The 24,428-nt window shown below is 38.1% G+C and overlaps 1 protein-coding gene across 2 annotated transcripts in view; it reads left to right on the top strand.

The window, feature by feature from the left end:
• Positions 1 to 24,202, top strand: part of ADAMTS5 (ADAM metallopeptidase with thrombospondin type 1 motif 5) — a 46,311-nt gene extending 22,109 nt beyond the window's left edge. For both annotated transcript variants that reach the window (XM_021935550.2, XM_031665679.1), the window contains exons 4-9: positions 2,006 to 2,173; positions 11,214 to 11,497; positions 12,902 to 13,085; positions 13,811 to 13,986; positions 15,886 to 16,061; positions 21,484 to 24,202. In XM_021935550.2, the coding sequence (XP_021791242.2) occupies positions 2,006 to 2,173; positions 11,214 to 11,497; positions 12,902 to 13,085; positions 13,811 to 13,986; positions 15,886 to 16,061; positions 21,484 to 22,051 (1,556 nt within the window). In that variant the 3' untranslated portion in view covers positions 22,052 to 24,202. The remainder of the gene's footprint in view (positions 1 to 2,005; positions 2,174 to 11,213; positions 11,498 to 12,901; positions 13,086 to 13,810; positions 13,987 to 15,885; positions 16,062 to 21,483) is intronic.
• Positions 24,203 to 24,428: the final 226 nt, after the last annotated feature.

The raw sequence follows: 24,428 nt of genomic DNA, 5'->3' as shown, positions 1-24,428 counted from the left end.
AAATGAAGTGAAAATCTCTTGATACAATAATAAAAAGGCATATGGAAAGTGCTATGTATTTATATGGATTTGGAGGAAAAGACAATTACTCCATTAAATAAATATAAATATCATATGAAGTAGAATGCATAAGTCACAGTTTTTAAGTATAAAACCTGGATTCAAATAAATATTTTGTTGCAGAGGTCACTTGGGGACACTTTTCTTCTCTCTTATGCCAGAGGAAAAAACTCAAGTGTGAAATTTCCACCCATATCCCTCAGTGTTAACTGATAAATCTTCTATCTCGGAAAAGTTCAGGAAGTGTAGAGTGCATTATCAACAAGTATTTCATGTACTAAGTAACTTTAAGTCGTTTCTAATAATATACGAATGAAAGATTCTGGTTTTCTTTTCTTTTTCTTTTTTTTTTTTTTTTCCTGTGAGCTGTGAGTTTAACAAACCACTCAAAAATTAGATGAGCCGCTGCTAATTTCCTTTGCAAGTTAGTTGGGACATACTTTATGTATAGACTATAATGCACATTTATGCTACTGAACAAACAAAATGTTAAGTGATGGTGGGAGAACTTCCCAGAGAAAACATGTTAGCCTAGTAAATACTGTTGAAGTAAATATCTGAATAAATAACATAAAAATGTGGAGACTTGGAAGGTCACCAAGCCCTAGCCATTTATTTTCATCCATAACAGCAATCAGTTGCTCAATGGACAATTTTGTTATGAGGTGTTGGTGATTTAACAAGTTGGCCCAAAGTAGTCAGAATCTAAAGTGAAAGATTTCATCTCTGTTGGGTTTTATTGGTGCACACTGGACTCTGTTGCTAGAATGGCCAAAGTTTTCTGCTTTTGGCATTCAAGAACCCAAGGAGAATGTAGTCGCCAATTTGCTACAGTGTTTCCTGCATTTGTTTTAGTGGTTTGTGTATGATTCTAGAAAGCTTTGTTAAAAACACTACCCTAGGATGATTTGCTGTCTACTTTTTAGAGTATGTAATTGCTCAAACTACTGTCCTAGATGTTTTAAATAGCATTGTAAATTTGTTGGGGAATATCATTTTTTCCTTAGACTGCATGAAAATTGATCTTATGTAATAAAAAGCAATTTACTTGGATTATAAGAATGTGATTATGGGCTCTGTAAAATAATATCTAGCTTGACTGGAACTGCAGAGAACATGTTTGAGAGGCTTAAGCACAAATATTACCTGGCTGAGTGGTTTTGAACAATCACAGCAATCACTGGGGAAACCGAGGTGTCCTTTCTTCAAGCTCTCAAACTCCATGTTATTGGTACTTTAGACATTTTAAAATGTAAATGGGTATGTTTTCAAAATAAGCTGTATGTTTGTGACAACAGTAAACTCATAACTCTCTAAATCACCAAAAGAAATGAACAGATGAAGCAGGCTTAGGTGTGCATGAAACAGGAAAGTTCCTCATTTCACTTATCTTTCTTTGTCTCCCCTAGTCCTCCCTTTTATTAGCCACCTATTTACTTGACTAAGAAAATAAGTCACTGACATTCAAAAACCATCTATTAAGTGTTTGCAACTTGCACAGCACTAAGTTCAATACAGAGGTTTCAACAGTATATGGGAGTAAATGCACTTTGATCTCATGGGGCTTGATCAGAGAAGGCAGAAAATTAGACAATCCAAATGATATGTGGTGAGGGCTATGACATAATCCCACAATTGTCTCGCAAACTCTAATTCTAAATAAGGCTTTGTTTCCACATGTCATTAAGCATATGTGATCCAGATGAATTATGGGAACATCTACTCTTTAGTTTTTCAGTTTCCATCGAAATGTTCAGCAAAAGCAACTGCTACACTAACTCCATGCAACTGTTATTTCCCCGGAGGTCCCGTCTCTGGGTGAGAAAGCAGTTAAAGTGAACTCATCTACAATTAGGAAAAAAAATCAAGCCCTAGCATAATAGTCATGGAAAAAAAGAAATACACAATCACGGATTATTTACACTTCCTCTATTCTCTCCCTTAGGACATCTACTTGGCCTCTCCCATGACGATTCCAAATTCTGTGAAGAGACCTTTGGTTCCACAGAAGATAAGCGCTTAATGTCCTCCATCCTTACCAGTATTGATGCGTCTAAGCCCTGGTCCAAATGCACTTCAGCCACCATCACAGAATTCCTGGATGATGGCCATGGTAGGTATCATTTAGAACACAGGCTGAGAAACAAAATTTGGGATTCTTAGGAGTTTGACTTCATTATATCCTCATAATATTCATCTTGCCCTCTAAGACAATAGTTGTTTGGATAATGTCAGAAGAAAGACCAAGGAAATTGATCATATGTGGGTATATACTGCCAACGTCCTTGGTGGCATTTTAGCTATGGTATTTTGGCTTTTGAATTCAAAAAGTTCAAAGGAGAAGCAGTGTGGAAGACCACACAGAATGCCTAGCTAGCGCCCTGAAAGTCTGGCTTTTATTCCTTCTTTTACCACTAGCTTCCTGTGAGAACTTTGGCAGACATCTTGGTTTCCCTGCTATTAATATGACTCTCAGAATTATTTGTTACATGCCTATTATAGGGGTGCAGTTAAGGTGTAGGTGACAATTCTACTGGATTCTCTTTATGGCAACATAAACCCAGAAGAGGAAGCTTTCTATATTTGCAGTGACTAGAAGAATTTGGTTTTATCCTGATAGCAGATTCTCCTGAAAGCAGAGTAAAAACTGCAGAACAGAAATAGAAAAGCAATCTCAATGATGGGAAAACACTTTAAGAACTTCAAAAGAAACTCTTGGCTTTATCCTTTCAATACAATTCAGGAGCACAGCATATTTTATTAAATTCTATAAGACTAGGATTAGTGCTGTAAATTATATTAAAATACTGAGGAAGTTACAATTTTTAGAAATAATAAATTCCGACCCCTAAGTAATCTTTGAAACAAGCTGTTGCAAATTTCCTAGAATTCTTTAGTACTTTAAAATAATAAAAACACAGGAGGATAGATGCATTGGCATTGTAAAAAATCTTCAGACATTATGTAGCTGAAATTTCCTATCTTACAGAAAGGGACATATTCTCATTTATTTTGTGTTCTCTTAAAATTTGTGTTTCTAAAACCAGTGGTTAAATTGAATGTGACAGCAATTATTGATCATAATAATTTTCTATAAAATTATCTCATTATATAGGGTTCAAAGTTGAATAATCTATGAAAACTGTCTTTTTCCCACTTCCACAAAGTTTATGACTTAATGTCCCATAACTTTTTAGTATGTTGACTGTTTTGAACTGTGGCTACATAATACCAGAACAATTGACAAATTCAATTTATTTCAGACATAAAGGCTGCACAGTTCTCTGATACCATGGAGCCAAAATGTGTTCATTAACTCATTCTTGCTCCATTAGTGGTGAACAGGTAAAGATTTAGCCACCTATTACTATATATTTGTATGTCTCATTTTGAAAAAGCAATCTGGGTCCAGCTTGGTTTAAAATATATCTCGATACAAAAAAAAAAGTTCTTTTTTAGCTGAAAAAATATCTCAATAATTTAAAGACTTGGAAACAACAATAAGAATTAGTGTATGAAGCTTTTCCTTTAGACCAATAATACAATGGTAATTTTATGTTTAGCTCAGTTTACATTGTGGATTAAATGCCCATAAAGTCCTAAAGTAAATGTTACCTTATTATCATCCTATCTATGTTGATCAGGTCAATGTCTCATAAAGTCCTTCTTGGGTGGAATCTTAAGTCTCCACTCATAATATTGCTTTTCTGTTTTACTTCTTTTCAGGTTTTCTGAAAATAAAATAACATTAATATTTTATTTCAAAATCACACGTTACACATTCCAAGAAGTTGAGCTAAACCTTGAATCACTAAATGAATGGATTTAGTTGCTAAGGCAGCAAATACTTATGGCTAAAATGAGACCAAATTTTTTTCCCTGTGCAAGTATTAGGTCAGCTAATTACAATGCTGGGGAGAATTTTGTTCCTAATTTTGAAATGATTCATTTATTTCATGTTTATGGAATTTGTGATCTTAATTTCTATGCAGTAAATATGCTTTCAGCATTGTCTTCATTTTTTTAACATTAATTCTATATTTAAAGGAGTCCATGCTCTGATTTGTTAAAGATTTTATAACAAATTTACATATTTTTATGTCTCTGTTTCTGTTCCAAAGGACTCAAGATAGAGAACAATTAAGGACATACTTTTAATAGAAATAGATCTTATTCATTTGCACTAATAAAAATGTATCTAAATTTCTTATATATATTAAATAAATTCAGTTACCAAAATTCATTGAACAGAAAATGCTTATAGTTTACTTATTTAATTTATTTCCTCCAATCTAGACTTTCTCACTTTTGAATATGTTGGTTTGGTTAGGCAGCCTTTTGTTTGGATAAAAATAATCCTATTTTATCAGTAGCTTATAACGTGAATAAAGTGATTTCAGAATAACAAAAAACAAAGAAAAGCAGTGTGGCACAATGACAAAGCTCAGTTATATCTTATTTCGTTTCAAAAGAGCATACTCAGATTCAGAATTGAAACAGTGATACTCCCTGTAGTGCTATTATTTAAAGATGAATTGAAATAACTTAATAACTTTTAAATTGTAACCAAAAAGCTGACTTAAGTCAATGTAAGTGAAAGTGTGACCATAGAAACTACTAAACCCGGCCGGGCGCGGTGGCTCACGCCTGTAATCCCAGCACTTTGGGAGGCCGAGGCAGGCGGATCACAAGGTCAGGAGATCCAGACCATCCTGGCTAACATGGTGAAACCCCGTCTCTACTAAAAATACAAAAATATTAGCCGGGCATGGTGGCGGCGCCTGTAGTCCCAGCTACTCGGGAGGCTGAGGCAGGAGAATGGCATGAACCCGGGAGGCAGAGCTTGCAGTGAGCCAAGGTCACACCACTGCACTCCAACCTGGAGGACAGAGCGAGACTCTGTCTCAAAGAAAAAAAAAAAAAAAAGAAACTACTAAACCCACTTTAGAGATGATTGAGGTTTTAACATTTCAACTGAAGAGCGTGAGAGAGAACTAAGAAGACAGTCAAAGCCCAAGATGATAGAATAACAAACAGATGCATCTTTGTTAGAAGACTAAACAATGTCACAAAACTCTATTATAAAACCTTTCAACTTTACCCTTAGGAAGATACGCAGGCTTCCACTCAGAGCCCATTTATTCCTATTTTACAGTTCTACCATTTTTCTGTTCTAATTTTCTAGGCCACTCGATTTTTTAAGCAATAAAATAGTCATGAGGGGTGAGGGTGGGGAGACTTTAGACAGGTAATCTGAGAGCAAGAAATGATATTGACAATAAGAGAAAAGCTGTAAACAGCAGCCTGAGAACATGAAAGGCACAGTGGTCTATTCCCATTTTCTAAAGGTCAAAACCCCTATCTCACCAACACGGTCCCTCAAGTTAGTGCTATATTTCAGCATGACACAATAACTGATACACAGAAAAAACTGATTTTCACTTATTTAGGAAAGTTAAACTGTGGCCCCTATAAAGGCAGAAAAGCAATTGCTATTTTTTAAGCAGGTAATCTCACAACACATACACAATTTTTTAATGGTACCCAAAGAGTACATTATAAATGGGTATTCCATTTATGTCTAATATCTTATCTCTCCCCCTCTCACCTTCAGTAATACTGGAGAAATGAGGTCAGAGAGTAAAATTAAATTCAAAGCATTTGATTTATTTTTAAAATTATTAGCCATAAGTAGCTGGACATTTGTAGCACTTGTCCACTGCCAAATGTAAATTCATTAGTACTGAGTGTTTCCTGATTTAGCTCCAACAAGAAATATGCAGCAATTAGGTTATGGTTGAAAAACCAGTGTGTGCTCACTCTAAAGTCACTGGGTCTGCAGATTTGTGATTCAGAAAAGGAGAAGCCGTGTCTCATGGGACCCCCCTACTCCCAACCTTGGCCAAGATACTTGTAGACATTCTGCAGTGTTTATACAAGCTAGCTCTAGGCAAGCTGGCTAGGAGTATGATCCTCAAAAATAAAGGTAAGCACTGGCAAAGAAATTGTGCAGTGAAAGCAGGTTATTGAATTTCCTTTCTCAAATGCTTACTAACCTTGAGTCCAGAAAAGATAGCTGTGCCTGCTGTATCCCTGAGTCCACGGTGCCAGATGATGAGAAAGGCCACCACTTATGTAGATACAGCTCAAGAACACTCACAACATAGGTTGCTAAGGAAAATCTATAGATGGTTTTGAAAATTCGTCATGTAGTGTAAAGAGCTAAGTTTACAGCCACTTACTGAACACAGAAATTTGCACATAAAATGATATTGGAAAACCAGTTCCCTGAATCTTTTGTTAAGTATAGACTATAAAGCCAGCCAGGAGAGCTTAACATCAGTTTTTAAGGTGGAGTTAATAAAATTCAAAGCCAACACTATGGTTGTATCTTGATTTTCATACTAAATATGCTCTTTAATAGAGTGTGCAAATAAGACATATAGTTTAAGGCCACGGTGACTTATATTTTTAAAAACATTCCTTTATCCTCTATCACAGGGAATCTTTAATTTAATTTCCTTGCCATTACATCTGCTAAACAGTATACCTAATGCATCTAACAGCTTCACACTCAGACCCCTTGAATTGCTTTTTGACAACAATTGTCTGGTTTTTGGAAGTGCTCTTGTTCATTCTTATATCACTGGGTCCAAAATGAGTGATCAAAGAGCAGGCAAATGCACCCATTTATATTTTAACGTTAGACATTCAAGGAAAGACCTAAAAGCAGACGGCCAAGGGTCGTGAGATGAAGAGAGGAAGCAAAGGGAGATTGTAAGCAGTGGTGTTAGGCTTCTTTGGATGAGTTTCATTAGGAACATTAATTGATTTCTCCTAGATCATGAATATTTGGGTCATGCTCAATTTCATACCTGAGTATTAAAAAGGAAGAGAAGGTGGAAATAATTGTAGTGCTAGAAATAGGGAAGAAAAAATTGAAAATAATAAAGAACAACAACTTTGAGACCAGGCATGGTGGCTCAAGCCCTGTAATCTCAGCACTTTGGGAGGCCAAGGTGGGCGGATCACCTGAGGTCAGGAGTTTGAAACCAGCCTGGCCAACGTGATGAAACACTGTCTCTACTAAAAATACAAAAATCAGCTGGGCATGGTGGCGCACCCCTGTAATCCCAGCTACTCAGGAGGCCGAGGCAGGAGAATTGCTTGAACCCGGGAGATGAAGGTTGCAGTGAGCCGAGATCGTGCCACTGCACTCCAGTCTGGGCAACAGAGCTAGACTCCATCAAAAACAACAACAACAACAACAAAAAGAACAACAACTCTGATAATTTTGGTTCACCATTAATATGAGAGACAAATAGTACTATAAGTCAGATATACAAAACTAGAGATTTTTCTGTTACATTTCCTGGAGGCGTGGCATTCCTTCCATCACCTTTAGTGGAATTCTGCCAACACGTTTTCTTACTGGTTCATCTCAAATCACAGCGTTTTACTTTTTATTTTTTTGCCTTATTTTAAGCATTTAGTTTAACATGAATGGTAAAACATATATGCAATATGCACACATTCCTATTGACTTTCTTTTCTTTCTTTCTTTCTTTTTTTTTTTTTTTTTTGAGATGGAATTTCGCTCTTTGTTGCCCAGGCTGGAGTGCAATGGCGTGATCTTGGCTCACTGCAACCTCAGCCTCCCGGGTTCAAGTGATTCTTCTACCTCAGCCTCCCGAGTAGCTGGGACTACAGGTGCCCGCCACCATGCCCAGCTAATTTTTGCATTTTTAGTAGAGCTAGGGTTTCACCGTGTTGGCCAGGCTGGTCGCGAACTCCTGACCTCAGGTGATCCGCCCGCCTCGGCCTTCCAAAGTGCTGGGATTACAGGCATGAGCCACCGCACCCGGCCTGACTTTATTTTTATAGTCTATCCATTTACATATACACAATGTTAAAACAAAAGAAAAAAAGGAAGAAGGAAGGAAAGGAGAGAGGGAGGGAAGGAGAGAAGAAGAAACTTGCCAATTTGTAGAACAGACCAAACACAAAATGTTCGCAGCAAGGCCCAGATCAAATTTCAGACTACGATGAATTAAAACATATGTGAAGTAGATGTGAAGAAGTGGTTGAGAATAAAAGTAAAATAGGTTAAGAAAAAAATCAGCAGTAGGTTGGATGCTTCCAGAGGTCACTAGAAATGATACTGAAAGGTTGATCAGTTTCCCTTTTTACTCCTTCCCCTAACTGTATACATTTTTTAAACATAGAAAAATATATATCCAATGTGTTATTACTAGATTTTAAACATTTTATACTGTGAGATTCAGACTTAGACTCTGTATTGATTTTTGTTATTGTTTCTTGGCATCATTCTGTCATTTGGTAGAGATGCTTGTACCTGTTTTGTTGCAAAAGGACGTAATTCAATGTAAAAATGAAATCATATATACTTTGGCATAAACAGAAATTGATGCAGCTACAAATCCTAGTACTGAGAATGTTGGCATAACACATTAATTGCAATTCTGAAATAAGTTATTTTATTTTAAGCAAGAAAAAGTCATCTCCACATGTATGACCTCTAAGGGAAAATTATAGCGCTGATATATCTTATTTTTAATAGAAAGCTAATGTGTTACTTATTTTTAAAACTTATACTTCTAAGTTAAGCTTTTTAAAGAGATGCCACATCTTGAAGTCTCCTTGTTGGAAGCCGATTTCAAATTGTTTGCATTACACATCTCTTTTCACTTGTCATCTACTAGTGAGGTAGAACAGGTGTCAGTGACTGTGTATGCATAGTCAGGTGGTGAGTTATTTTGACTCCAGAAAAATGAGGTAGATCCACGCCATGTGAATGCATACATGGTAAAGACTTCCAAACTAATATTTAGTTACCCAGTCCTATGGTCTGTGCTTTTTAGTAAAACTTTAAAAAAAAAAAAAACAACAACAACGTTTCTTAAAACAGCGCTTTTGAAGAACTGGAAAACATTCTTGCAGACTCAGAGATTTGTTGACAGTCTTCTAACATCAGCAATCTGCCAGGCATCTCCTGGTGTACACAGTACTTCTTTTTTGATTCTGCAATGAAGATAATGTTTTTCATGGGGTTCTGAAGCCCTAATCGCACTCTGTCTTATAAACAGAGCTTAGTGAGCTTTTACTATCATTCTTTCCTACTGACTTGATGTTGATGTTTTTCTTTTAACTTGGTGTTTTTCTCCCAAAGTTCTCTTTGGCTGGATACTTATTTTTAATGCTTTTCCTGGCTTGCCTTAAGAAGCTTTACCTCTCCAAACGTTCTGGCTCAGAAGTTAAACAGGAACTTTGCTCTTTATTCATTTTCATATAATGCCCCCAACACAGATTGACAAATTCTAAGGTATTCACTTTGAAGAAATTTGAATGTAGTCCTTAAAAATTTATGGTATACTTAAAATGTGCTGAATATTCGATTTCTCAGTGGTGCATAAGGATTTGAATATGACTTTTTTGTTGAATAGAAAGAATAAGTGTAATACATCTAAAAGACTGTGAAATATGCTGGGATAGAACTACCATTGCTTTGTATTTTTCTGGTCACCCTTAATGTCTTTGTTAGGTAATTTCACATGTACAGTATCACAGTGAGAAGAGAAGCATTATGCAGATCTTGAAAATAAATTAAGGAGAGGTTAGCTAACTTAGCCAGCAGCGTTCAACCATTTAGTGTTTCACCAGAGTAAGACTTCAGACCGGGTGTTTCTTCCATTAAGCTCAATATCCACCGCTTAGAGGATCCTTACACATGGCTGCCCTTCAGCAATACAATCAGGCGGCTACTCACATGCTAACAGAAGCCATCTGGCATCAGAAGAGGAGGGCAGGCTCCGAGCATGAAACTATAGCAGCTGTGTGACCTTGGGTAACTGGTCTGCCTCTTACGGGCCTCAGTTTCCTTATCTGTAGCATAAATGAAATATGCACTAGAATCTGCCTGATGGGGCTGTGGTGAGGATTAAATGAGCTCATACGTGTAAAGAATGGAGAATAGTGTGTGTAACACATATTTGTTATTTTTAATTGCTATTATAATAATTGTGTAAATCCTAAAATCAAGTAAACAGAAAAATACAGAAACAGATGGACAATGTGCATGCACGTGTGTGTGACAAAAGAAAATTAATGATGATAACTCACTGGACAGGGATTCTTAAGGAAGCTTTTGCAGGGAGGGGAAGGAGAGGACGAGGAAGCACATTTAAGGTTTTGGATTCTCATCGTCCATGTTCCAGCTTCTATGAATTCCCCATCTCACCCCTCTGCCTGTACACCCTCATATATGATGCAATGAGATGCCTACCTTGCTTCAGCAGATACGCTCCAAATACTCAACAAATACCAATTCCATTAAATAGATACAAAGAGAAGAGTATAAAGACTAGCCTAATCCTAAATTATCAAAGACTATTTTTTCTGTTTTCACTGCTCCTTTGTTCTGTGAATCTTGAAAGCTTTTTATTAAAATTTTTATCGTCTGGGAGAAATACTTTATCTCCTTGACTTTATTGGGAGGCCTTCAAAGGTAGATCTGGGTCATTTTTCTGTATTTCAGATACCTAGTGTGTTTTCTAGAACATTGTAGGTGCTGAACAAATGCTTGTCGAGTGACTGTAAGAATGAATGAGGATCCAGCTTGGCTATTATTTATGGAATTAGTGGAAAGGAGACATGTGATAGGCACATGGGGAAGGGGTGAGTTAGAAATGGGTAATGGGTTATACAAATAGAGTGCCAAAGGCAAACTCTGTTTCTCGAAGTAGTCAATGTTTCATTATCATTATTATTATTATTAAAATTCACCATCTAATTTCCTCTAGGTCCATCCCAATTTCGTTTAGCGCCTTAGCACAACGGCTATTTTCACAAGTAATCATTACAAAATCATTTTATTTCATCACACCCCTGCCAACCTCACCTCTATTGTCACAGACACTCCGGAGCGTATCACTCCTGAGAACCCTGGAGGGTATCGTGCGTCGCAGGAGGCGCCCAGCCTTGTCCCCGTGGAGTCCCTCTCCAGAGCATTACACTGCAGATCCGTAGGTGCCTCGTGCTCCAACACCAGCCGGGGCATTTTATTTTTAGATCCATGACTTTAGCGGTTTGAAACCTAAACACAGAGCCGTGGTCAATCTCAGATATTCTTGTAGGTAACTGTTTGCTGGACCAACCACGAAAGCAGATCCTGGGCCCCGAAGAACTCCCAGGACAGACCTATGATGCCACTCAGCAGTGTAACCTGACATTCGGCCCCGAGTACTCCGTGTGTCCCGGCATGGATGTCTGCGCTCGCCTGTGGTGTGCCGTGGTCCGCCAGGGCCAGATGGTCTGTCTTACCAAGAAACTGCCTGCTGTGGAAGGGACGCCTTGTGGAAAGGGGAGAATCTGCCTGCAGGGCAAATGTGTGGACAAAACCAAGAAAAAATATTATTCAGTAAGTGATTTTCTCATCAGTCAGGGCCTGGAGGCCCAAGAAGTGAAGTGCATTCTTGTGATGGGTATGGTCACTGTCCTCAGAAGGTTTTATTTTCTGATTTAAAAACTTTTCATTTTGAGATTTATTTACGGCTTCTTTTACTCTCAGTAGCCATTCTCAGTGATCTGAGATTTACTGGGGAAAATGCAGATACCAGGGATTTCTTTGTGGTTTACATCTTTTAACAAATACTCATGTAACTCAGATTCTGTCTAATTGAGACCCCAGGCAGGAGCCTATTCATTGCCTTTGGGAAGTTTACTTTCAAACTTCTCTGGCTGAAGTTATCAGAATGTAAGTATTTAAATTCAGTAAGGAGGTAATAGCAGAGCTGATACATGTGGTCCATGTACATATTTGGTGAGCTCCAAATGGTCACTTTTTTCCCCTTGACAATAAGTTCATCTAAATTTAGGAGCTAAAGTAACTTATGGCTGCTCCGGGAAAACACATCTGCCACCATATACACAGTCCACTTCAGATTAGCAACTGCCTTGTTAATTTTCAAGACCTGAGTAAAATAGGTGCTCGCTCTCAACCCACAAGATTTGCAAAGTCCCTAGAAGAGAATTATCATGTGCCCATTGCCTGTATCTTTCCGGGGCATCACTCAGCCATGCACCATCAGATAACCTGACACAGTCAGCCAGAGGCAATTCACAGATTCCCTCAGCAAAGCAGCTGATCAGATTCTTCCTTTCGGAATCTCTAAGCTCCCTCCCGGAATGTCTCCAGAGAAATAGACTTGGGTTGCCATAAAAGAGCTCTTCCTTCCCTAAGGGGTGTGTCTGCATGTATGCCGTGAGTGCACTTCAGTATCTGTCACATCTAATCAGGAATTAAACCAAGTTGGGTCCGGTATATTTATGTACGTCACGGAGTCGGTCACAGACAGGATGTGGGTTGTCAACAAAGGGACCGCAGAGTTTTACTGCTAAACAGATGCAAACACAAATAATGACCAGTGCCATGCAGATCCTTCAGCATTATACGTTTCAATAAAGATCCAAGATCAGAGTGGACAAAAAGTTACCATGCTTCAGTGATATTAACAGAGATGGACCAAATCAGAAGACATAATTTACAATGGCCCATAGAAACCAGGAGGTAATCTTTGTGGTGTGCTCAGTACTTAGGATGACGCTTTCAGATCTTCTAGTGCTGGAGTGGGGGTGGTAGAAAAGATGGATTGCTTAACACTGGAAATGTATTGCATTTCCAAAGCATGATCATGTTAAATTCAGTGAAAATATAACTGTGTCTGTGACAAAGTTTCTACTTTGTCGTTAAAAGCAAGTGATTTCCAAATGCACATTTTGATTGTTTTTCTCTCATCTGAGTTAAAATATCTTCTATTTTCAGACATCAAGCCATGGCAACTGGGGGTCTTGGGGATCCTGGGGCCAGTGTTCTCGCTCATGTGGAGGAGGAGTGCAGTTTGCCTATCGTCACTGTAATAACCCTGCTCCCAGAAACAACGGACGCTACTGCACAGGGAAGAGAGCCATCTACCGCTCCTGCGGTCTCATGCCCTGCCCGCCCAATGGTACGCTGCTCCCAAGTGTCAGCAACCATCACATGCTACATGTCATTTGTATTCTAGCAATAATGAATACAGGAAGCTGGGGAAATAATATTAATCTTAGACTGCGCAGTTCCACCAATATGCAGATCAATAACAAACACGTATGTGAATTTTTTTTTTTTTTTTTGAGATGGAGTCTCGCACTGTTGCCCAGGTTGGAGTGCAACGACACGATCTTGGCTCACTGCAGCCTCCGCCTCCTGGGTTCACATGATTCTCCTGCCTCAGCCTCCTAAGTAGCTGGGATTACAGGTGCACACCACCACACTTGGCTTGCTATTTATTTATTTATTTGTTTATTTATTTATTTATTGTATTTTTAGTAGAGATGGAGTTTTACTGTGTTGGTCAGACTGGTCTCGAACTCCTGACCTCGTGATCTGCCCGCCTCAACCTCGCAAAGTGCTGGGATTACACGCATGAACCACCATGCCTGTCCATATATGTGATGTTTAAGTTATTATTATAAGCAACAGAGTATTCAGAGAACTGGAATAAATAATCACCATTTTGAACTCTATGTATGGATAAAATCCATCAGTACTATTGAGTAAAGAGACTGTGCCAAAAAAAAAAAAAAAAAAAAAAACTTTGCATCTTATCCTTAAAATTAACTATTTAAACCCACAAGAATAGATCTAAGTTTCAGAACTGACAAATAATACTGTAACATGTTTGTTTTCTAGGTAAATCATTTCGTCATGAACAGTGTGAGGCCAAAAACGGCTATCAGTCTGATGCAAAAGGAGTCAAAACTTTTGTGGAATGGGTTCCCAAATATGCAGGCGTCCTGCCAGCGGATGTGTGCAAGCTGACCTGCAGAGCCAAGGGCACTGGCTACTATGTGGTATTTTCTCCAAAGGTAACTACACACCAACTGTGCAGAAGCGGTGGGCGTACTGGTGGAAATTATTTGGTAGAACGAAGCCTGCGGACGCAAGATGTAAACAGCTATTAGTTTGGGGTCAGTTAGATTTTGGAAGGTTTTTATTTTCATCTCTATAACTTCTATATTTTCAAACTTTACACAATGAATAAAAATTATTTTATAAACAGAACAAGTAAATGTTTTAAAAGCTATATTTAAAAGGTGTAACTCCCTGTCAAGGAAGGCAAAATGTGGCCTTAACTTTAAAGTAACCATGAAAACAACTAGTATTTCCTAAGCACCATTGTAAAGGAGACTCCAAGGCAAGAAAACTTTTTCTATTTTTCTGTGATTTACTTAAGAATTCCTTTGATGAGCCATGGAGATGGGTTTCAAGATCATATACCTTTGCCTGAGGCTTTTGAATAAGTCAAGAACCCTTAATATGAATCAATGTCCCTCTAGTTACGTATGTTATAATATTTGTGTATGGAACATGACTTATTTTTCACAAGTGAGCATTTTCTAAATCTATAGCAGAGTTTTATTCTTATGGTCAGTGTTATACAGCAATTTACACATTTATAAACAGTTGCTACATCAGTGGCTACATTTAAAATCACCTATGGCTGGGTGCAATGGCTCACACCTGTAACCCCAGCACTTTGGGAAGCCGAGGCGGGCTTTCACATGATGAAACCCCATCTCTACTAAAAATACAAAAATTAGCTGGGTGTGGTGGTGCGTGCCTGTGATCCTAGCTACTCGGGAGGCTGAGGCAGGAGAATCGTTTGAACCCGTGAGGTGGAGATTGCAGTGAACCGAGATCACACCACTGCAATCCAGCCTGGTAAGAGAGCGAGACTCTGTCTCAGAAAAAAAATTACCTCTGAAACTTGGCCTTCAGATATTTATGACATGTTATTGAAAAACAAGCTAATGTCCAATTTATGTAATTTTTTAAATATCGTGTTTTTATTAGAAAATAATGCATTTTCATTTAAAAAATTACACAGCAGTAAAAATATAAAAATCACCTGAAAATACCACCATCTACAGAGCTATTAACCTGACGAAGTATATTCTACTTCAATTCACACACACACACATTCACAACATACACACATGCATAAAAAGAGTTTTCTATATACATACATATGAAATTTACAGGCTTATTTATGTATATGAGTATATATATATTATACTCATATGCACAAGCCACAATCTATGTACACACTGTTTTATAACTAGCTTTTAAACTATACACTAATCCCTTTATTCTAAATATATTCAGTCTCTTCCAGTAAGTCCGTTCATCTAACTTCTCCAGACTCCTTTTTCTATACTAATTTGGTTGCCTCTATTTCGGTGTCTGACAGTTCAACACACAATAGGGAATGCTCTCCAACCATGACATAGTTTTGAATGGCAAGTTTAGATTTTCGAATTTGTCATTATCATAACAACTATGCAACAAAGAAGGATCTTTGCATTCTCAAGCCTGCTCATATTCAGTTCTGCACACAAATGATAGTCCAAAACCCCAAGTCCAAAACACTTTTTTCTATCATAAAAAGCCAAGATGGTATCGTGAGAATGTATTATGCATACAAAAACGAAGATAAGTACCTTGTGTCTCTTAACACATTCAGAGGTAAGCTTAAGAGAGAAACTGTGTAACCTAGGCTTATTGTAATCTGCTGTCTGGCAACATGCCAAGGATTTTTCAGTTAGATACTTCCAGAAACTATGTTTTTTGGCTTTTTTTTTTTTTCAATGAACTGTCTATGCCCATCAAACTCAAAAAATCACAAATGAGACCTTACTAGTTGACCAAAGGAGCAAATACTGACGCACACGTTTCCCACTGCTAATGTGTTTGCCATGATTCAGGTGACCGACGGCACTGAATGTAGGCCGTACAGCAATTCTGTCTGCGTCCGGGGGAAGTGTGTGAGAACTGGCTGTGACAGCATCATCGGCTCAAAGCTGCAGTATGACAAGTGCGGGGTATGTGGAGGAGACAACTCCAGCTGTACAAAGATTGTTGGAACCTTTAATAAGAAAAGGTAATGATAGAACCTTTGCCTTTGTGTGAATTGAACAAAGCTTTAGACGCTTGCAAAATTGGTAAAGGGGGGTTCATATTACATCCTAAGCTATGTGTACAAGGAGGTCTAACGTGGCTCTAGAAACACATTTTAAACATGAGAAGGAAGAGACAGGAGATGAATAAAACTCTGGTTGCTCAGGGATAACTCATGACGCCTCTGGAAGCAGATAAACTGCAGTAGCCGTGGGAATCAATAGCTGGCAGGGTCGGAAAACTGAAAAGAAAGAGTGGGTGACATTCCACTTTAGTGATATGTTGCAGATCTATGGTTATTCCTAAAACATAATTTAGATAAGGTTGGCTGGTTTCGATCTTAACTGTAGTTTCAAAAACAAATTCTCCTTACACTGTGTTTTCCTTAAGAAAACATTTCTCCTTGCAAAATGTAAGTTCATGGCAGTGGTGTGGGTAACAATCCTAGTGAAGTATCCTGGTTTATATCTACTCTCTAAAGAAATACATACAGCAGTGTCTGTCTCCTGCTTCCTCTTGTGGTCCTAGATTACACTTTTGCTTTAAATATTCAAGTTTATAAAGTACCAATTTCTGGCATAAAACATGCTATCAGGTAGGATGACTGAGATGACTGGAGTCTGGTAAAACACAGGCTTGCTTTTCTTCCCAAACCACTCTTAGGCTGAGTGTTATTAGTCAAAAGTATCTGTATTCTTGATGTACGTGCTCTGTTGTCTGTAATTTGAGAGTAATATGCAAACCAAATTAACAATAGGATTTATTAAAATAATTAAAAATGTTAATGTAAAAACTATAAATTTCCTCTGATGCGATTTGAAAATATATGGCTGAAAAATTTATTCTGAGTTAAAATAGGCATTACTAATTCTATTTACTAATGAAATAATTATTCACCCAATTGTGTTAGACCATCTATGTCAAAAACCCTGCATGCCCAATTATAGCCTGCATTTTTATATGTTTCAAAGGTATTAAACACCTTGGAGATGATCAGTCCAACCTTCTGTTTTAAAAATGAGATGGACTCTGAAAATATAGGAGTTAGCCAATTCTCCATGGCTGATGAATGCCAGAGAAGAACAGACACCATAACTGAAATCCTAGAATGCACAGGTCACTTTGAAAAAAAAAAAATAGAGAAAGAGAGAGAGAGAGAGAAAGAGAAAGAAAGAAAGAAAAAGAAAGAAAGAAAGAAAAAAAGAAGAAAGAAAGAGAGAAAGAAAGAGAAGAAAGTAAAAGAGAAAGAAAGAAAGAGAAAAGAAAGAAAGAAAGAAAAAGAAAGAAAGAAAGAGAAAGAAAGACAGAAAGAAAGAAAAGGGAGGGAGGGAGAAAAGAAAGAAAGGAAAAGGAAAGGAGGGAGAGAGAGAATTCAGGAATCAGATTAGAAACAAAATTACTTTTAAAAAGTAATACCTTATACACTTTATGGTACATATTCTCATCTATATAAAGTTATAAACCACTTTTCAAATTGCCAAATTTAGCATTTTAAGTATTTTTGTGTTGACAACTAATATCTGCACATTTTTTTCACATGAAAAGATGAAGAAATTCATTATAGCAACAAGTGGTATGCAATGTAACCACTGGAAAATTGGCTTGACCAAGATTATATTATGGTACAAATGACTTGTTTGAGTAGTTCAAAGTTATTACCTAGGGAGGCCATAGTAATTTATATGGTTTATAAAAAGGAACATTGATCTCATACTGGAATATTTGTAATCAAGCTTTGGCTCAATGATTGCTTAGACATGTGATCTTTGAATTGTCACCTAATTTCTTTACCGTGAGATTTCTCAAAAGTAAAGTGGAAATCCTAGTAATTATTATCATACGGTTAATAAAACTGTTGTGAAGGTGAAATGAGATCATACACATTAAAATATTTTATCAAGTTTAAGCCTACACAATATGACCCTAATCCTAACTTGCTCCTCCCTCAGTTTTCCTCATCTCAGTAAATGGCAACTCAGTCTTTCTACTATTGAAACCAAAACTCTGGAGTCATGGTTCATGTCTCATTTTCTCTCACCCCACATCCATCGATCACCAGATCCTGTCGGTTCTATTTCCACCACATCTCCAGCATCTGGGTGCCCCTCACCACAGTGACCGCTCCCACCTCAATCCAAGTGTTCATCAGATCTTGCCTGGACTAACACTGCAGTCTTCTCGTGACCTCTGGATCCTTTGCCCCTCAATCTTGTCTTACCAAGCAAGGAAAGCCATGGCTATTACCTAGATCAGATCATTGCATTCCTTTGATCAATAGCCTCCAATGGCTTCCATCTTACTTAGAGTCAGTGCCCAAGACTGTTTTGTAATCTCCAAGGTGCTAAAAGATCTGGCCCCTTCCCTCCTCTGTGTCTTTTCTACACTGTCCCCTTCTCTTGCTCTGCTCTGACCAGAATGGACTTTGTGGCGCTTCAAAAACATGACACCAGGTATGAGGATGCTGTTTCCTCTGCCTGGAACACTTTCCGCTATTAATGAGTAGTACACCTTCCAGAATCTCTTAGGTTTCTGTCAAATGTCACCTGCCCAGATGGTGGCTACTGTACATGAACAAGAGGGCATCTCCTGCATTCCCACCACTACTGTGTAACTTCTTACCTTACTCTGTTTCTTCACAGCTCTTATCAATTGATATCACCACATATTTTGTTTGCTGGGAGCAGACCAAAGCATCCCTTCTCTGACAGCATGCTTGGATATCATGAATACGTTTCTTCATGACAGACATTGCCCTTGGCACTGTGCAGATAGTGCTGAACAAAACAAGATTCCTTTACCCTGCTAGCCATACTTCATAAGAGTTATATGAAAATTGCATTCACTTATGGTAGTCAGGAAAGCTGGTTAGTGTCTGGAGTTTAAATGATACCAAGCAGGATGTAAAGAAAAGGAATCAGGAATATCAAGAGAATCATCTTTTACTAAGGCACTAAAAACTCAGGGCACTAATATTTAGGTTTACCAGTGCTTGTGAAACTTAGTTTGAAGACCTACAGCAATACTGACCATCATACTAATTCTTACTCTAAGGAACTAATTCAAGCTCTAAGGAACAAGGGTAAACACCCAAAAAAGTTTTCCTTACCCTTTATTCTTTATTTTACTTACTCCCTACTGGGCATCATTTAAACTCTGGACATAACCAGAATTTAATTTCATTTAACCACTACAACATATGGCTGGCAGGGGTCAGGATTTTATGCCTGGGGACATAGTGAAAAAGAGCACTAATTGGGAGTCAAGAGCCTGACCTTTTTTTTTTTTTTTTTTAAAGACAGAGTCTAACTCTGTTGCCCAGGCTGGAGTGCAATGGCGCAATCTTGGCTCACTGCAACCTCTGCCTCCCAGGTTCAAGCGATTCTCCTGCCTCGGCCTCCAGAATAGCTGGGATTAGAGGCATGGGCCACCAAGCCAAGCTACTTTTTGTATTTTTAGTGGAGACGGGGTTTCACCATGTCTGCCAGGCTGGTCAGGAACTCCTGTCCTCAGGTGATCCCCCCACCTCAGCCTCCCAAAGTGCTGGGATTACAGGCGTGAGCACGGCATCCAGCCAAGCCTGGCTTTTAAGCCTAACACTGTCACTAATCAGCTCTAAAATGAACTTGTTCAAATACTTTCATATGTCCCCATTTCATACTCTTTTTGTGTAAGATGACATATTTATCTCCAACTACCTTCTGTTTAGACAGATCTCATTCTGTTACTCAGGCTGGAGTGCAGTGGTGCAATCATAGCTCACTGCAGCCTCAAAGACCTGGGCTAAAGTGATCCTCCCACTTCAGCCTTGCCAGTAGCTAGGACCATAGGCATGCGCCACCATCCCTGGCTAACTTTTTTACTTTTTTTTTTTTTTTTTTTTTTTTGAGACGGAGTCTCGCTCTGTCGCCCAGGCTGGAGAACTTTTTTACTTTTTGTAGAGACAAGGTCTCCCCTATATTGCCCAGGCTGCCTTTGAACTCCTGGCTTCAAGGAATTCTCCAACATCCCTTTTGACTTTTTTTGAAGCCACTATAGTTTCATGGATTATTTATTAATATTAGGGACTACAAAACACATCTGTAACAAAGTCTGATCTGTAATGTACTACAAAAATAAAAATAATGAATTGAGTTAGACAGAATAAGGAATGCCCTGAGCATTGCATCATCTCTCTTCAACACTGTGGGAAGCTGTATAGCCTGTGTGGCTGTCGCTATAGAACGCTTCCTTGGCGATCAGCTTCCTTGGCGATCAGCTTCCTTTCCAATTCAGAGGAAACTCTGGAGTAAGGGAAACACACTTGGATTTTTAGCATGTGAATGAGAACTGGGAGTTCAGCTCCACACGTCAGTCAAACTGTGCAAGCCAATAGTATTCCTGTTTAAATAACTAGGAAAGTAAAGGGACCCTATTATGAAATTACTTAAAAAGGCAAAAATGTGGACAACAGTAGACTCCTCACCTCACACTTGGTGCTTAATTAGCATTTCCATCCTAGCATTCCTCACAGGCTTATGGGTATTAAAGATATCTATGTCTTTCCCCATTTTTTTGAACAGATGATGGCTCTTTGAAGACTTATATGTCACTCACCATAAAGCCTTTCTCAATCTATCATATCTTATGGGCACTAAGAATTCAGAAACATTTGCTAAGTCATTTTTAAAAATTCCCCTTTTATGATGGTATTAGTAATATCATTACCCAATTTCGAAACTGCGTGCTTCATTTAGTGGCCTGTCCCACAAAATCCAGAGTTCTAGTAGAAAGGGATGCAGAGACTCTACTCGCCTCTAGTCCAAAAACTAATTAATTCTGTGTTCCCAATTAGTCTGCACATTGGAACAATGTGAGAAGTTTCAAAAGTGCTCTTGCCTGTGCCCAACCATGGAAGATGGGATTTAATTGGTCTGAGGTGTGGGTAGGCTCTGAAAGATTTAAAAGATCTCCACATGATTCTAACGTGGAGGCAAATTTGAGAAACATTAAAGAATTATATGAGATTAAGTGAAGGCATACTTTTGTCAGTTTGTATTTAAATATATCCCATTTTGTGCCAGAAAGAATGTAAAATAGATTTGTAAAAGTGATAGGATTTGATAAGGATGAAAATGGTTTCATAAATCTTGAAAGTTAGTATAATTTTTTCAAATGAAGGCAGGTTGCTAGCATCATCCTAATTTGGAACACCTCCGTTAAAGTGTATACAATACTGTAGGCTAATTGCAATTTTGTCATAAAAAATAATTCTTAAACTCAATTTTAAACTAATCTCTTAAAGACATTAAAACTGTGTGTTAAGAGAAGACTTTTTAGAGAACTTGTTTATTATTTACTGTTTACTTATTTTTTCTCCTTTTCTTTAACCACCTCCCCCCACTTCCTGTGAACATTCCTACTTCCAGTAAGGGCTACACTGACGTGGTGAGGATTCCTGAAGGGGCAACCCACATAAAAGTTCGACAGTTCAAAGCCAAAGACCAGACTAGATTCACTGCCTATTTAGCCCTGAAAAAGAAAAATGGTGAGTACCTTATCAATGGAAAGTACATGATCTCCACTTCAGAGACTATCATTGACATCAATGGAACAGTCATGAACTATAGTGGTTGGAGCCACAGGGATGACTTCCTGCATGGCATGGGCTACTCTGCCACGAAGGAAATTCTAATAGTGCAGATCCTTGCAACAGATCCCACGAAACCATTAGATGTCCGTTATAGCTTTTTTGTTCCCAAGAAGTCCACTCCAAAAGTAAACTCTGTCACTAGTCATGGCAGCAATAAAGTGGGATCACACACTTCGCAGCTGCAGTGGGTCACGGGCCCATGGCTCGCCTGCTCTAGGACCTGTGACACAGGTTGGCACACCAGGACGGTGCAGTGCCAGGATGGAAACCGGAAGTTAGCGAAAGGATGTCCTCTCTCCCAGCGGCCTTCTGCGTTTAAGCAATGCTTGCTGAAGAAATGTTAGCCTGTGGTTATGATCTTATGCACAAAGATAACTGGAGGATTCAGCACTGATGCTGTCGTGGTGAACAGGAGGTCTACCTAACTCACAGCAAGTCATGCTTCAGTGGCATTGTCAACAGGAGTCCAATAATGGGCAGAATCTGCTCTCTGTGACCAAAAGAGGATGTGCACTGCTTCACGTGACAGTGGTAACCTTGCAATATAGAAAAACTTGGGAGTTATTGAACATCCCCTGGGCTTACAAGAAAGAAACACTGATGAATGTAAAATCAGGGGACATTTGAAGATGGCAGAACTGTCTCCCCCTTGTCACCTACCTCTTATAGAATGTCTTTAATGGCATCATAATCATTTTCACCCATAATACACAGTAGCTTCTTTTTACTGTTTGTAAATACATTCTCCCTTAATATGTCACTTTATATCCCTTGGTTCTATTAAAATATCCATATATATTTCTATAAAAAAAGTGTTTGACCAAAGTAGGTCTGCAGCTATTTCAACTTCCTTCAGTTTCCAGAAAGAGCTGTGGATATTTTACTGGAAATTAAGAACTTGCTGCTGTTTTAATAAGATTTAGTATATTTTGACTACAGGAGATAAAATTTCAGTCAAAAAACTATTTTGACAGCAAGTATCTTCTGAGAAATTTTGAAAAGTAAATAGATCTCAGTGTATCTAGTCACTTAAATACATACACGGGTTCATTTACTTCAACCTTTGACTGCCTGTATTTTTTTCAGGTAGCTAGCCAAATTAATGCATAACTTCAGATGTAGAAGTAGGGTTTGCCTGTGTGTGTGTGATCAGTACTCAAGAGTCTGAAAACTAGTTTCCTTGTGTTGGAAACTTAAAAGGAAAAAAATTGTATTTCACTGTGTTTTCAATTTGTATTCTCACAACTACTTTCTCTCTCCAGAGCTTTCATCTGATATCTCACAATGTATAACATACGTACAAAACACACAGCAAGTTTTCTATCATGTCCAACACCTTCAACACTGGTATACCTCTTACCAGCAAGCCTTTAAAATGCATTTGTGTTCGCTTATTTGTTTTGTTCCAGGGTTCAGTAAGACCTACAATGTTTTGTATTTCTTGACTTAGTTTATTAGAAACATTAAAGATCACTTGGTAGTTAGCCACATTGAGAAGTGGTTATCATTGTTAATGTGGTAAATGCCAAAAAGTGGTTAATATGAATAAGACTGTTTCCACATCATAGGCAATGATTTCTTAATTTTAAAAACCTAAGTATGTTCCTATTGTACTAAAGATTTTTCCCAACTGGAAAGCATTTGGTTGTACCTGTAAGTGTCTGAGTGAGGAAATGTGATGATTTTCAGAAAGTTGTTGTTTTTGTTTCCATAGCCTGTTTAGGTAGGTTGTAAGTTTGAATAGTTAGACATGGAAATTATTTTATAAGCACACACCTAAAGGTATCTTTTTAGATGATAAAATGTACACCCCACCCCCATTACCAACCTCACAGCTTAGAAAATCTAAGTTGTTTCATTTCACTGGGGTTTCTTTTGTTGTAAAACACTGCAAAACCAATTTTTCTCCATAAAAATTCATAGTAATCATGCCACATGTGCCTATTGTTAAAGAGTTGCATGTAAAAATCTTAGGGAACCATTGTTTGAGTTATACAAGCTCATGAGTTTATTTTTATTATAAGATATTTTTAATATAAAAGAATTATGTAACTGATCACTATGTCACATCATTTCAGTGGGCCAGGAAAATAGATGTCTCACTGTTTTTAGTATTTTCTTAAGAAATTGCTTTTAAAACAAATAATTGTTTTACAAAACCAATTATCATCCTTTGAATTTTCACAGACTGACTTTGCTTTAGATGTAGCAATTTTTTTTCTTAATAAATTATCAGTTTGAGGAATGAGGCCTGTAGAAGGATGATAACCTATATTTGATGGAGATCACCCAATGCCAAGGGCAGAAAACAAACCTAGTCAAATAGGTGAGAAAAAAATAATAATCCTAGTGCCATTCGTCTGTGCAAAGAGAATTAGGAGAGAGGCTAATGTTACTTGTTTCCATTTTGGAAATAATTTTAATCAAGTAACTCAAATGTGACAAAATTTATTATTTTTTTTTTGTGGTTATATTTCCAACAACATTAAAAAATAATTGAGCACTTTGGGAGGCCAAGACGGGCGGATCACAAGGTCAGGATATCGAGACCATCCTGGCTAACCCGGTGAAACCCCGTCTCTACTAAAAAATACAAAAAACTAGCCGGGCGAGGTGGCGGGCGCCTGTAGTCCCAGCTACTCCGGAGGCTGAGGCAGGAGAATGGCGTGAACCCGGGAGACGGAGCTTGCAGTGAGCCGAGATCGCGCCACTGCACTCCAG

Source organism: Papio anubis, chromosome 4 (assembly GCF_008728515.1).
Source record: "Papio anubis isolate 15944 chromosome 4, Panubis1.0, whole genome shotgun sequence".
Taxonomy (NCBI): Eukaryota; Metazoa; Chordata; class Mammalia; order Primates; family Cercopithecidae; genus Papio; species Papio anubis.
Note: the sequence above shows the minus strand (reverse complement) of the source record. Positions and strands in the feature narration are given on the sequence as shown.